A 13,661-nucleotide genomic window follows, 5' to 3' on the forward strand; every position below is an offset into this window, starting at 1 on the left:
TGGATTTTTTTTTTCTTCTATAAACATATCCTCTAAGATAAAGTTGCTCTTTACTCTGTTCCCAACTCATCCAAATTTTACTGAATTATCTCTTTAGTGTAAGTCTTCTGCACACAATTAATCTGCTTATAGAGGCAGTTTCTACATCAATTTGCTAATATTCGCCTTTTAGGTGAACCACAGGAATCCCATAACAGAAAAGAAAACACAGTGAGGCCTTCCTGCTCATACACCGCCTTTAAGGACGGCAGGCTGCACATCTTGTTCTCCTCTCACCCACCACAGGAACTCCCCCAACTTAACTCTGTTCATGGGGTCAACTTTTAGGCTGGCAGAAGTCCAGTGACTTCATTAGTGGCACACTGGAGAGCAGCACAGACCCAGCCCTCTGGGCTTTAAATAACACTTTAACATTGGTGTTGTGACTGCTAGAAGAAATTAAACTCTGGCTGGCCTGAGCTGTCTCGGGGGGTCCAAGTACCCACATGTAGCAGATAATATAACAGACTGTTACCTCCTGCCTCTGCGCAGCTTTGGGAGACCAGATGTCTCTAGCCTTAGTAGCTAAATACCTGCAAATGGAAGTGTGCAAAGCTAACATAATTTCACACTCACATCACCACTTGCTTTTGGGATTTGATTTTTGGCTAAAAAGATCAGGTCCCATTAATCCTAGAGACCTCTCAGGGCTGGAGATAACTGAAAACCAGAACCCAAATCTTCATGTTTCAGGAAGTTATTTGGGATCTATCTCCCTTTCCTTGTGCACCTGCAAATACAGCTTACTTTGTCTGTTCTGGTGTCTGAAAAAGGAAAACATACCAGAATCAAATGCTCCTGGCTGTGTGGGATGTGCCCTGAAATGAGAAGTGCCTGTACCAATAAAGCATGTCCGGTGCCCTCAGGTCATCCTGGCTGCGTGGAAGTGGACAGGATGCTCAGGGGCAGCTGTGCAGGTCACGACTGCATGAGTCACTACTGTGCAGAATACTGCTGTGTGGGACATAGCTGTGTGGGATGTCACTGTGTGGGACATCACTATGTGGGATGCTGCTGTGAGTCATCAGGGTGTAGGCACTGCTGTGAGGGACGTAGCTGTGGGAGTAAGTACAATGTGGGACATTGCTGTGAAAGACGTTGTGCAGCACACTGCTGTGGAGAACACTGTGGGTTGCTACTGTAGGTCCCTGTGGTCCGTGTCACTGCTGTATGGGACATGGTGGGACATGTGCTAGTGGTGGCAATGGTGATGAGAAGGTTGGACTAGATGATCTTGTAGGTCATTTCCAACCTTGTGATTCTGTGATTCTATGCGAGTGGGACAAAGTGGGCTACAGCTGTGTGGGACATTGCAGCATTTATCAGTCCAGCTGGGGACACCACTGCAAAGGTCATCACAGTGTGTGCAGTGTATGGAACACAGCTATGAGGGACATTGCTATGAGGGTCACTGCTGTGCGCAGTGTGGGTGTCATCACCCACATGTGGATTTGAGGGACATCGTTTGGCAAACATGACATAATTTCCTGGGCAACCTGCTCTAAGTGACACTGTTTGAGCAATGGGCTTGATCATCTGACCTCTAGAGATCCCTTCCACCCTCAGCTATTCCATAGTTCTGTGATACTGACATGCTGGAGGGAAGGGATACCACCCACAGGGAACAACATGCAGTTCAGCAAGGTGAAGTGTAAGGTGCTGCACCCAGGTCTGGGTGATCCCAAACATGTATCCATTCTGGGTGAGGAGGGGATACAGAGGAGCCTAGAGATAGAGAAGGACTTGGGGGTCCTGGAAGATGAAAAGCTTGACGTGAGCCAGCAGAGTGTACTTGCAGCCCGGAAGGCCAGCAGTATCCTGAGCTGCATCAAAAGAGGGGTAGCCAGCAGGGTAAGGGAGGTGATTATTCCCCTTTACTCTGCCCCTGTGAGGCCCCATCTGAAGTACTGTCTCCAGACCTGTGGCCCCTGGCATGAGAAAGATGTGGAGCTGTTGGAGTGGGTTTGTAGGAGGGTCTTGAGGATGATCAGAGGGCTTCAGCACCTCTCCTATGAAGACAGTCTGTGGGTGCTGGGCTTCTTCAACCTGGAGAGAAAGCTCTAGAGAGACCTCCTTGGGGCCTTTCAGTACTTCAAAGGAGTCCACAGGAAAGATGGGGAAGGACTCTTTTATCAGCAAGTGTAGTGATAGCCTAAGGAATAATGGCTTTACAGTGAAAGAGAGTGGCTTCAGAAGAAATTCTTCACTCAGGGATTGATGAGGCCCTAGCACAGACTGCCTTGAGGAGGTATAAATGCCCTATCCCTGGAGGCGTTTAGGGCCAGGTGAATGGGGTCCCGGGCAACCTGAGCCGGTGGATGGCAACCAGCCCATGGCAGGGGGTTGGAACCGGGCGGTGGACTTTAAGGTCCCTTTCAAGCCATTCTATGATTCCGTGACGATGATTACTGCATGCAGGGTCATGGCTATTCAGGACGACTCAGTGCGGCACATCGCTGTGCAGGTCACTATCGCGCTGGAGCGTCACCTCCAGCAACACGCGCTCCAGCCCCACACCTCTCACATGCCTCCACTTTGCACAGAGCCCGCGGCTGCCGGGGCAGGGAGAGCCGGGCAGGGAAGGGCCGGGCAGAGCCTCCCCGGCCGCAACCCCCCCGCCCCGCCGCCCGCCCGCCCGCCCGCCTGCCCAGCCCGCCCCGCGCCGCCGGGTCTCGGTGGAGGCCGTCGGGGCTATGGGCGGCGCGGCGCTGAGCGGAGCGCTGTGCCTGGGGCTGCTGTGGCGGCTATGGGCCGGGGCCGACGGGAGCTGCTCGGAGCGGTGCTGCCAGGGCCGGGACGCCGCGTGTGTCAGCAGCGGCTGGCGGGAGGACGGGGGCTACGGGAGCTGCTACTGCGACGGAGGATGCCGGCGCACCCGGGACTGCTGCCACGACCACAGCCAAGCGTGCCCGGGTAAGTGCCGTGGGCCGGCCCCGTCCCGTGCCCCGGGTGGGATCACCCCGAGAGTGGCCGTGAGTGGGCTGCTCGTTGCCGCTGGGGCTCCGCTGGCTGGGAGCTCTCCTGGGTGTGCGGCAGCCTCTTCGGGCTGCAAGGGACACGTCGGTTCCTGCTGTCAGCAGCCCAGGGGCGAGGGCACGGCCAGGAGCAGGCAGGTGCTCGATGAGGAGGCACTGAAGACTTGTTGCAGGGCTGCCCACGCTGCGTGCTGGTCAGGTTTGTGGGTCAGCTCTGCCTGAGCTCTGCTGTCAGACGTTGTTTTTCCCTCCGGAACGCAGCACTTCTTGCTCACGCTCATCCCCAGTGCACAGCCATTAGAGTGGGGACACAGGACTGCTGGGTTGCTGAGCTGATTCCTCACGTGCAACCAAACAAACAGCAAACATCTTGGGGAACCCCTGAGAGAGGCCCCGTTTATGGGGGCAGGAGCTGGCAAGGGGAGGCTGGGCTGCCTGGGCAGTGCTGCCCACGAGCGGAGATGGTCTGCTTCTGCTCCGCCACCAAGCAGGACGCTGCCCTCGTGTTCTGGCACAGAGTGAGGCCTCAGGCAGCACGGCGGCCCTTCCGAGCTGGCTGGAGCTGTGCCAGCCTGCATCCGTCAGGCCATCGCCTGGGCAGCGCAGTGCTGCCAGTTGGGGCGTATCAGCGGGCTCGGCGCCATGGCGGCTGCGCTGCGGGACCTGAGCCGGCCTGTGGCTGCCTGGCATGGGGAGTGGGCACGGCTGTCTGAGCAGAAGAGCTGACACCAGAGCTCTGAAGGAGATGTGTGTGAAAGGTTCTGGTTGGACAGTTTTCCTTCCGCAACTCTGAACAGGTACCTTGTTATTAGCGATGTGGTATTCTTTGTCTTGAGCCCAGTGGTGGTGGCCTCGCACTGTGATCCATGCCCCATGGGGACTTTGGGTACTTTGGATCTGGGCGGGAAGGCGAAGTCTTAGTGAGACTTCAGAGGGCCTTGCAGAGTCTGTCTGTCTGTCTCTGCCTGTCTGTCTGCCTGCACCAGAGTGGAGGCCGCTGGTGGGCCAGCTTCGGAAGCTGATGCTGTTTGTTGCTGTGTCTTTTTCTGACTGGTGTAAATCCCTTGCTGCCTGGCTCCACAAGCACCAGTATTAGTGCAGCCATGGGCAGCAGGACATTTGTGAGTATGGTGTGGGAGGATAGCATTTTGGCAGCCCAGCCAGGCAGTCCTATAGCTTATGCATCCCTAAACTGCAAAATGGATCACTGGAAACAGTTATTTCGAAGGTAAATGGAGAGATACTTTTTATTGCAAGCAGCAATATGTCTGGTGTGAACAAAAATTCTAATGAAGTGGGACTCTTCAGTGTAAACGAGGATGGTCTACATGTTTAAAGTAGTTTTTGTTCCTGTTGGATTTTGAAGATTCACCATGATGCCTTTCTTAGTTCAGTTGATGGAAACCAAGGGTGCCTGTGGCTTAGTTCACTCTGAAATGCTGTTCTGAATGCAGAGATAAAACAAGTTCAAACAGAAATGTGGAGAAAGGTGGCCAGCTGTTCTTGTGCTACAATTTTTTTGTCATCCTGTTCTCTACTTATGACTTCAGCAGAAATGACATTTCATCAGTTTGCAAATACTTTACAGGACAATGTATTTGGGGAAAGTGTAAAATACCTGCATCATTAAATATATTTGATCAAGGAATCGTGCAAAAGCAATACTCCAAAACATTAGAAACCAATGGAAGGCAGGGAGTTCTGCCAACACTATGGTTGAATTTTCTCATGCCTAAAAGTCATTCTGTGCCTGGTACTTCGTAAATAGAATGGCTCAGCAGGAGTCTGGGGCTGCCAAACCTATGTCTAACAATTTTAAAGTAAATTTCCTTACACTTTTTAAAAAATTTCCTTACAGTTCTAGCAATGAACAAAGACTTTTTGTAAATACTGTCCAATGAGAAAGCTTGAAAAAAGAATGACCATGTCACTTGTATGGAAATGATTATTCTAAGAAAATCCACAGACCCGTATATGCTATGACGCGTGTTTTGCAGTGACTCAGTGAAGATACTGTAATCCCTTTTGTTCCAGAGATGAGAGGAAATTAAATAGAGTGCAACTCAGAAGAAAATGTATGATTTGCAGTCCTTAATATATACATATATTAAAAAGTCCTGAGCACTCAAGTTATGTTTCATAGGACAGCAAAGCAATTTTTTGTGCGTATCTTTGAAGCCCCAAATGCTTCATTAGCATGCACATTTTGGTAGGTACCTGAGCACATCCCATCCTTCACGTTACTTTATCTTGTATCCTTCTCTTCCAAATTAGTCCTCATTCTTTCAGTGAGTGATCATCTGTCAGTGTTGGGTTGACTAAACTGGACCAGTGAAAGCATAAACAGAGACCATGAAGACGTAGATCTGGGTCTCTGATAATTTATTTGATTTTATTTTACTTATTTTATTTTATTTTATTTCAAGAGATGGCACCATTCCTTATATGTCAGCTCTGGGACCAATTTCTCTGTTGTGCTGGAGAACATGACATCTTTCCAATGAGGCACAAAATTGATATACTATCCCTTAATGATCTCTGGGTATTGACTGCAAGTGACATGATTATTATCCCTCTGGCTGAATTCCATTCTAGCAACCCAGTTTTCTTATTATTTCACATGACTGAGGCAATTCAGACTTCTTGTTCTAAATCTTTATGATCATAAAATTGCCATATATTGCTACAGATGACCAGTATTTCACTGTCAGCTTGGTTTAATTCCAGGAAGACATAAAGTCATCCCTTTATTTGTTATGCAGCTGCTAAATCCCTTTGGGAGTTTTCTGTGTGGAAAATGTGATGCAGCCATGATGTTATCTGCATGTGAGGGTGCTAATGTGGGATTAAAATTACATGGAAATTCTTACTTCTGCAGGTCATTAATAGCTAGCTTGGAACAGAGTCAGCAGATAAGGAAGCCAGGCTAGATGATGGTTATATCCTGCACTCTTGGTGGTGTTAAGCTGTGGGAGGCATCAACATCAGTGCTTGTACAGTTAAATAAAAAGACACATTGTGTCTGTGATGTGCTTTGAGGTGCAACCTGAGGGCTCTAGAGGTGCTGGAGCGCAGTGCCTGCTGAATCAATGTCTGATGCAGTTTTTTCCATCCCAGCTTCCTTCATTGTTCTACTGATCATACCCCGGATGTTGGGGAAAGTGTTTATCAGTAAGTAGCAGCAAATGCCAGGGGATGCCAATGATTAATCTGGGTGGACAGCCAGTGCTTGAGTCCCCAGGGATGCTCTCTGGTTCTCTTTCAGTTAGCAGTATCAAGCCCATTAAAGGTGAGGTGCAGCATCCCTGGCCACTTGCCTGCCCATGGCTGTTGAGTCACCCATAAACTGGGCAGGTTGGTCTGGCAAAGTGAGAGAGGAGTGCAGGGGAACTCTAATAGTGTGGTATGGACGTCTGCCAGGTAGCCTCTGTCAGGGGTTTTACCTGCTTTATGATATCTGTAGTGCTCTGAGAAATTAGAGAATTGGTGGGAGAGGAAACCCAGAGATTTCTGTCCTACAAAACCAGTCACAAACACCAGAGGTTATTGCGCTTAATTGCTTCTTCCCAGTGTCTCATACTGGCAGCATCCCAGAGGGCATGCAGTGTTTTTCTGAATGACTGTGTTGGTCCCGTCGGTTTCCTGCAACACTGATAAAAGAACATAACTAATGGTTAAGCTGTAAAGCTTCCTGTGGGGATTGAAGTTGTAATCAGGAAATTTAGGAAAAAATGTGATCCAAAACATGTGGTATATTCCCATTGCATGTTAGTGGAAAAGGCAGAAGCTTCATTTAGGTGTAGTTAATGAGAGGCAAGATTCCAAACAATTCAGAACCAGTGTAAGATATCCCAAACACTGATTATAAAATATATTTTGTGCTATTCCCAAGGTACCATGCTGAAGACCTGCCTTTAAGAGGCAAAGACTGAGAAAGCAAAGTGTGATTCATACTGCACAAAAAAAAATTTTAAGTCTATTTGCAAAGTGCAGTGAAAACACTGAAGAACTGGGGAATTTCCAAATCAATAAGAAACTGTAATATTAAGACAGACATGTTCAGGTTTTTATAAAACTATTTCTGATAGTATTTCAATTACATGACGTTAATTATAATTAAATTGAAAAAAATAAGCTTATCAGAGGACAAAAAGCAGCTAATGATGCTGAGGGAAGCAGCATGGATCAGTACACAGTACTTCACAGCTGAGGTAAGCAGGAGACACAGCCTTTCCTGGCTCATCCAGGACCATGGTGTGCAGTTACCAGACAGATGTGCTTACAAGAAGGGAAATGGCCTAGAGGAATACATCTGCTCAGCCTGGGTCACCTTTCCACATAGCTCCCAGGAAAAGCTGCTGGCAGTGGGCTGATGCTCAGGTTAAATGTCCTGGGAGGACACAGGGTAAGTGCTCTTCGTGTAGAGAAACTACTGCTTGTCCTCAGAGGGTCTTCTTGATGGACACCAATGCTTGAGCCATTTCTCTTACTTTTACTGCTCTGCCTGCCATGGCTGTGTGGACATAGAGTTTCTCCTTGGAGGAGTTGTACTTGTTCTGTCAGTAAGCACCTTTAGTGTTACATTCATCCAGTCCCTGGGGGATCAGTGCTCATTTTGAAGAGCTGCAGTATTCTCTTTGACTACTAAAAATGAAGTTGTTGAGCCACAGAGTTTTTAAAACTTGGGGTTCGTGGAGGTGAAGCTAAGGGAAATTCAGTCTCATGAAGATGTGACGTGATTGTTGTGTTTTGTTCTGGGAGGTTAATGGACAAATGAAGATTTGCTTGTCTCAGAGCTTCATTCTCAGGAGCAACGCGCCCATCACCTCTTTTCTGGCAATCAGACTGCAAAACATTTTATTCTAGTGAAGATATCTGCGTCTACATGGAAGATAGCTGACACATTGTCTGTGTTTACACTAGCTAGGTTAAGACAGGGGTACTGTTTTGCCAGAATATAAATGGAAAATTCAAGAGAAGGGAGAAGTATAGATGGTATATCATGCTTAACATAAATGAGAGCTACAAGGATTACACCACTGTTGGTAGACACAGCACAGAATATAAAATAAGGAAATGACTAGAGGGTAACAAATATGGTAGATCTTGAATGTTTCTCAGTTTTGAGACAGTACCAAAACCAGCAGATGCTTAGTCTGTCATTTCTGTCTCTGCTGAAAAGGCTGTGAAAAGCAACAAACATGAAATCACGGCTCAGTCTTTACATTATTTGATGACATCATTGTGTTACTTTAAGGGAAGTGAGGGCCAGTAGGGTGGATTATCAGCCTTCACAAATACATTTATGATTTAGCCGAGAAAAAGAAAGTTCTTAAGATAGGATACAAAATATCAGTCACTGTGCTTTATATCTTCTTTTAATGACAAGAGATTTGTCTGCTGTTTGTTTTCACCATCATGTCAGGTCCTGATGGTTTTCACTCAAATGCAGAAATCTATACCTTATCTACACCTTAGAAATGGAAACTGAATAAGTAGGCCCATCATGAGGCTGAGGAGCAGCTTGAGAGCTATAGATAGATGGGCTGTTAATGCACTGTAGATATTCACAAAAGCTTGGACAGTAATTCACGGTGTTGCATTTTTCATGGTGTCAGTAGGGTGCCAGTGCGGAGTCTCTGAACACCTGGGCATATTCCCTGTCATATTTGAAAAGTCTTTGGTGTCAGGTAAAGTCCTCAGTGACTGGAAAAGAGGAAACGTCTCCCCCATTTTTAAGAAAGGAGGAAAAGAAGACCCGGGGACTACAGACCTTTCAATGTCACCTCTGTGTCTGAGGAGGTCGCAGAATCATAGAATGGTTTGGACTGCAATGGTCCTTTAAGACCATCTAGTTCCAGCCCCTGCTGTAGGCAGGGACACCTCCCACTACACCAGGTTGCTCAAAGCCCCATCCAGCCTGACCTTGAATGCCTCTAGGAAGAGGGCATCCACAGCTTCACTGGACACCCTGTACCAGTGTCTCACCACCCTCACAGTAAAGATTTCTTCCTGATATCTAGTCTGAATCTACTTTCTTCCACTATAAAGCCATTTACCCTGATCCTGTTGCTACATGCGTGACCAGACTGGTGGCATTCTGTGATGAAGTGATGGCATCATGGACAATGGAAGGGCAACTGATGTTATCTGCTTGGATTTCTGCAAGGCCTTTGACATGGTCTGACACCACATCCTTGTCACTATATTGGAGAGAGATGGATTTGAAGAGAGGGCTGTTCAGTGGATAAATAATTGGTTGGATGGTTGCAGCCAGAGGGCTGTGGTAAATGGCTCTATGTCCAGATGGAAGCTGATGTGTGGTGTACCCCAGGGCTCTATGTTAGGACTGGTGCACTTAAACATCTTTATCAATGACATAGAATGTGTTGCAGGCTGCAGGACAGGACATTCAACGTAATCATTGTCTGACCTCACCGAATATTGGATGGCCCTTAACTAGTGCCTGCATATGACACATCTCAGCTTCTTCTTTGCCCACCAGAGCGCAGAGCTGTAGCAAAGCTTCTTCAGATAGGGGTCATGTAGGCTGCATCTGTGGGACTGTGCGCATAGAAGGGGCAGGTCCAGTCCGATGGCACCTCCGTGGCCCCAGGCTATGTGGTGGGCTGGGGAGAGTTGAAGTCAGGAAACTGCCCCCTCACTTGTGCTGCAGTGGGCGGCAGGCATCACAAACTGAAGAAGAGGGGAGCAGTCCATGGTCACTCTGTCTCTGGAGCAGGCAGCAGCGATGCCCCTGTCCCTCTGCAGCAAATTCCTATGGCCCTTACTCCCCGCTGGCCACCTCAGGGCTGTGTCCTCCCAGCGCTTACCTCTGCTGCTGCAAGAGCACCCTGTGGGCACCTGGCTGCCTGAACCAGGCAGGGCTGGGGTAACACTGGTGATGCTGTGGGATGGGCACCAAGAACTGCCAGCAGCCCAAGAGCACAACCCAACCAAGGCCTCATTCAGCACTCCAAGTCTCACAGATGCGCTCAGCTGGAGTCTGGACACAAGTCTGACAGTACTTGAATTTATACAGCGAGGTCACATCGTGCTGATGTCACAACCCCTTCATCGGTGACCTCACAGTCCATCACTGAGTGTACTTGGGAATTAGCCTGGGCTTCCATCACTGTCCACTATTCAGTGATTTCCCTTTCTAAAGCTGATATATTTGGAAAGGTAAAAATGGTCTATTTTTACTATCTGCAATAATCCGTCTTCCATCAACTGTCTACACTTTCTGAAAGTTAGAGATACACGTGTTTGCTTGTTCTGGTTTGGATTGATACAAATTGGTGGCAATCTCTATGTCAGGCTTGCTTCTTATACCAAGTGCTCATATAACAGCAGGTTGTTTGCTCACACTTTCCCATGCAACCTACTCCACGAGACCTACTTTAGCAGGGACTTAGACAAAGTGATCTGCAGAGGTCCGTCCCAGCCCCTATGATTTGGTGATATATAGACCTGCATGGCCTCAAATAAAAAAAGGTGTCAAAATCCCTAAGTGAGCTAATGGTTTCAACAGACATCAGAAAAATACCACAGAATACAAAACCGTGAGGGAATTGTTGTTTCTTATGATTCAGAGTTCCCTTGCAAAATAATGGCAGTTTCCTCATAGCGTTTTGGAACCCATTTGGGTCAAATTTGTAGAAAGTCTGTGATCCACGTGGACTAAAATTCACATATTCAGTGGACTGTTCTCTAACTGGAAATCAGAAGAAAAGGGCCCGAGATTACATTTCTAAATATTTTATTATGTTTAATTGTCTGCATCTGTATATACACAAACACACAAATGTGATACACACATCCCTGCAATATTTTGAGAATAAACAAAATCAAAATTGCATGTTAAAAAAAAAAACAAACATGGCTTTGTCTTGTTACTTTAGATTTGGAGAGCAATTAGGATCAAACAGAAGTCTTAACTATTAGCTATGTGTTTACTACTGCTTTTCAGCTCATCCATGCATCGTGGGGGAGTGGAGTCATTGGAGTGGCTGTGCTGAACAATGTAAACCCAGTCTGCGAATACGTAGGCGCTATGTGCAACAGGAACCTACAAATGCTGGGGAACCTTGTCCTGCGCTGGAGGAGAAGGCTGGCTGCTTGGAATACCTGACTTACCAGGGGCAGGACTGTGGACATGAACACGGTATTCTCTCTTTATCTGGATTATTTGATTGAAAATGCAACTTAATCACAGAGTGGCTTAGGTTGGAAGGGATCTAAAACATCATCTGGTTCCAAGCCCACTGCTGTGGGCAGGGTTACACAGAATCACAGAATCACAGAATCACCCGGGTTACCACCCACTGGATGTTTGCCCAGGACCCCATCCAACCTGAACACCTTCATCCTTATTTTCTGCTGTCAAGTTACTGCTTGCTTTTGACTAATTTCTATTAAATAGACAACTGAGCTGCACACATTTCTTCAGTTTCTTGATTTAAGCCCCACATTAACTATCAAGTTATCTCTCTGCAAAGTTAGAACATAAGTTCATTATGAAACAGGAAACAGAGATCATTGTAATATTCCAGCCCATCCTGTGTCCTTGTGGACTAGATGGCAGCCATTTCTAGGTACATTATACAGAGAGAACTTAGCTGTGAGGTCCAATGTTGCCAATCCTTTATCACTTTTTCAATAAGTTTGTCAGCATCACCATCCACAAGTTCCTGATTCATGTATCCACTGTTACACTAATTGAAATATGACTCAACTGTGTCTTGCTGCCTGTTTTCTTCCCCAGTTCCCGCTTTCATAACTACCTCTGAATATGGTAAAGAAAGAAAACTGAGAGCAGCATCATCCCCCTGGCCCTCTGACAAAGAAACTGGGTAATCTATTTATCATATGCATGTGGGTCATCTTGTTTCATAGCCAATATCTGTCTAGAGAGAAAAACTTAATTAAATTTGCCATAATTCAACAGACTACAGCTTGTTTTTGTCTCCTGCAGGTCATTTGCATTTTCTAGATGTTTTTTGTTAATTTCTAGTTGTCCTGAATTAGGTATTGTGGTCACAGCAAATTTGAGGATAGATGCTTCTCAAAGCAAATCCACAAATAAGGCTAAACCAAAACTGAATATATCCACAAGTTTAAGCCCAAGAAATCAGATCTCTGAGCAAACAAAATGGGCTAAATGCAATCTGTCTTAAGTCCTTGTTTTTAACAGAAAATGAAAAGCAGTGAAGACCTCTTTTGGATACTAGCAGAGTGTTATCACTGGTTCCATAATGCTCATAATGCTTTGCCCAGAACAATAAAGCTTATATGCACTCTTGAAGCCTCTTTTCCATTTATTCTTCTAGCAGTCATGAAAAAAAAATACAGGTTATTGAGATACGTTCTCCAATGTAATTTAAGAATATGGAACACAACCAGAAAGTGAGATAATACATAAAGTACTGGACAGGGGAATGGAATGTGAGAAACAATTTGCTTAATGTTTTTAAGAACCCATTAATTAGGTTAGGGTCAGAAACAAACTTTTTAGCTGTCAGCCATCAAACTTGCACTTCATAAATTCCACCTGAATGAAATATATGTAAGTACATTTCAATTCTCATGCTTTATCTATTGTAGCTAATTTAACTCTCTCCCTTCTGAGCAGATACTGTGTAGAATTTAAAACAGAATCACTTTCCCATTACTGTGCTTTGGAGACTCGGCCGTATGCTCGATGGATGCAGTACCTCCGAGAAGGACATACTGTTTGTGTATTTTGCCAACCTCCAGCTATGAACACTGACACACACCGCTGTTCCGGAGATGGCCATAATGCAGATGGGTAAAGAAAACCTTTCTTTGCTGTCTCCTCTGTATTGGAACCTAGTACAGAGTTTTAGACCTTTCAAGGCCTCTTTAAAAGCTGTATTGATTACGCCTTAAAAAAAGAAACAGCTTGTATCACACGCAGAGCTCAGAGATACCCTTCCAGTTCACACAGAGATGGCTTTGAACTAATGCATTTCGAACACAGATGAAATCAGTGAATAATTTCAATACATGAATTAAGTCTCAGTGCTTTATTTACTGTTGTAAAGGGACAACACAACTTCTGTAGTGCAGATCTTCTTAAAAGTATGAGATCTTTTACTTAGAAAAATGTACTTCCCACCATAATCCAAATCAGATTTCAGCTTTAAACTATATATAGTTTCTAGAATGCTGATATTGAAATAAGACGTTTACAATTTGCAATAGATTTTTTATTTAGTGTATATCTTTTGTACATATGTCTATATAACTGTACATTTATTAAGATGCTACGCAATACATACATAACCATTTACTCAACCAATCATCCTGTATACTAAGAAATACAGTGCCTGCTCTGGAATATTCACAGGAATCATGACAGCAAAAGCATTTTAAGACCAAGATGAACTAATTAAAATCTTAATTCTAGTCTTCTGTTAATGATACACAAGTATACTTTTTTTGGTTGCTTGTAAATGCACCAATTTTTTATTCCTCATTTACTGTCACGTTTCAGAGGTAAAATCTTACACTGGGAAGCAGTTGGCAACTCTCGGTGCCAAGGAACCTGGAAGAAGATTCGGCAACTGGAGCAGTGCTCGTGTCCCCTTGTGCACAGTTTTATTTTTACGTAAGAGTTCAAAA

The 13,661-nt window shown here is 45.7% G+C and overlaps 1 protein-coding gene across 1 annotated transcript; it reads left to right on the top strand.

The window, feature by feature from the left end:
• The first annotated feature begins 2,293 nt into the window (after window positions 1–2,293).
• Window positions 2,294–13,661, top strand: SBSPON (somatomedin B and thrombospondin type 1 domain containing). The gene is given in 7 exon segments (XM_048939591.1): window positions 2,294–2,521; window positions 2,524–2,664; window positions 2,667–2,952; window positions 10,987–11,181; window positions 11,782–11,869; window positions 12,649–12,825; window positions 13,534–13,661. Coding segments are annotated over 7 exon segments (1,233 nt in total). The 3' UTR covers window positions 13,652–13,661.

The sequence above is a fragment of the Lagopus muta genome, chromosome 3, assembly GCF_023343835.1.
Source record: "Lagopus muta isolate bLagMut1 chromosome 3, bLagMut1 primary, whole genome shotgun sequence".
Lineage (NCBI taxonomy): Eukaryota > Metazoa > Chordata > Aves > Galliformes > Phasianidae > Lagopus > Lagopus muta.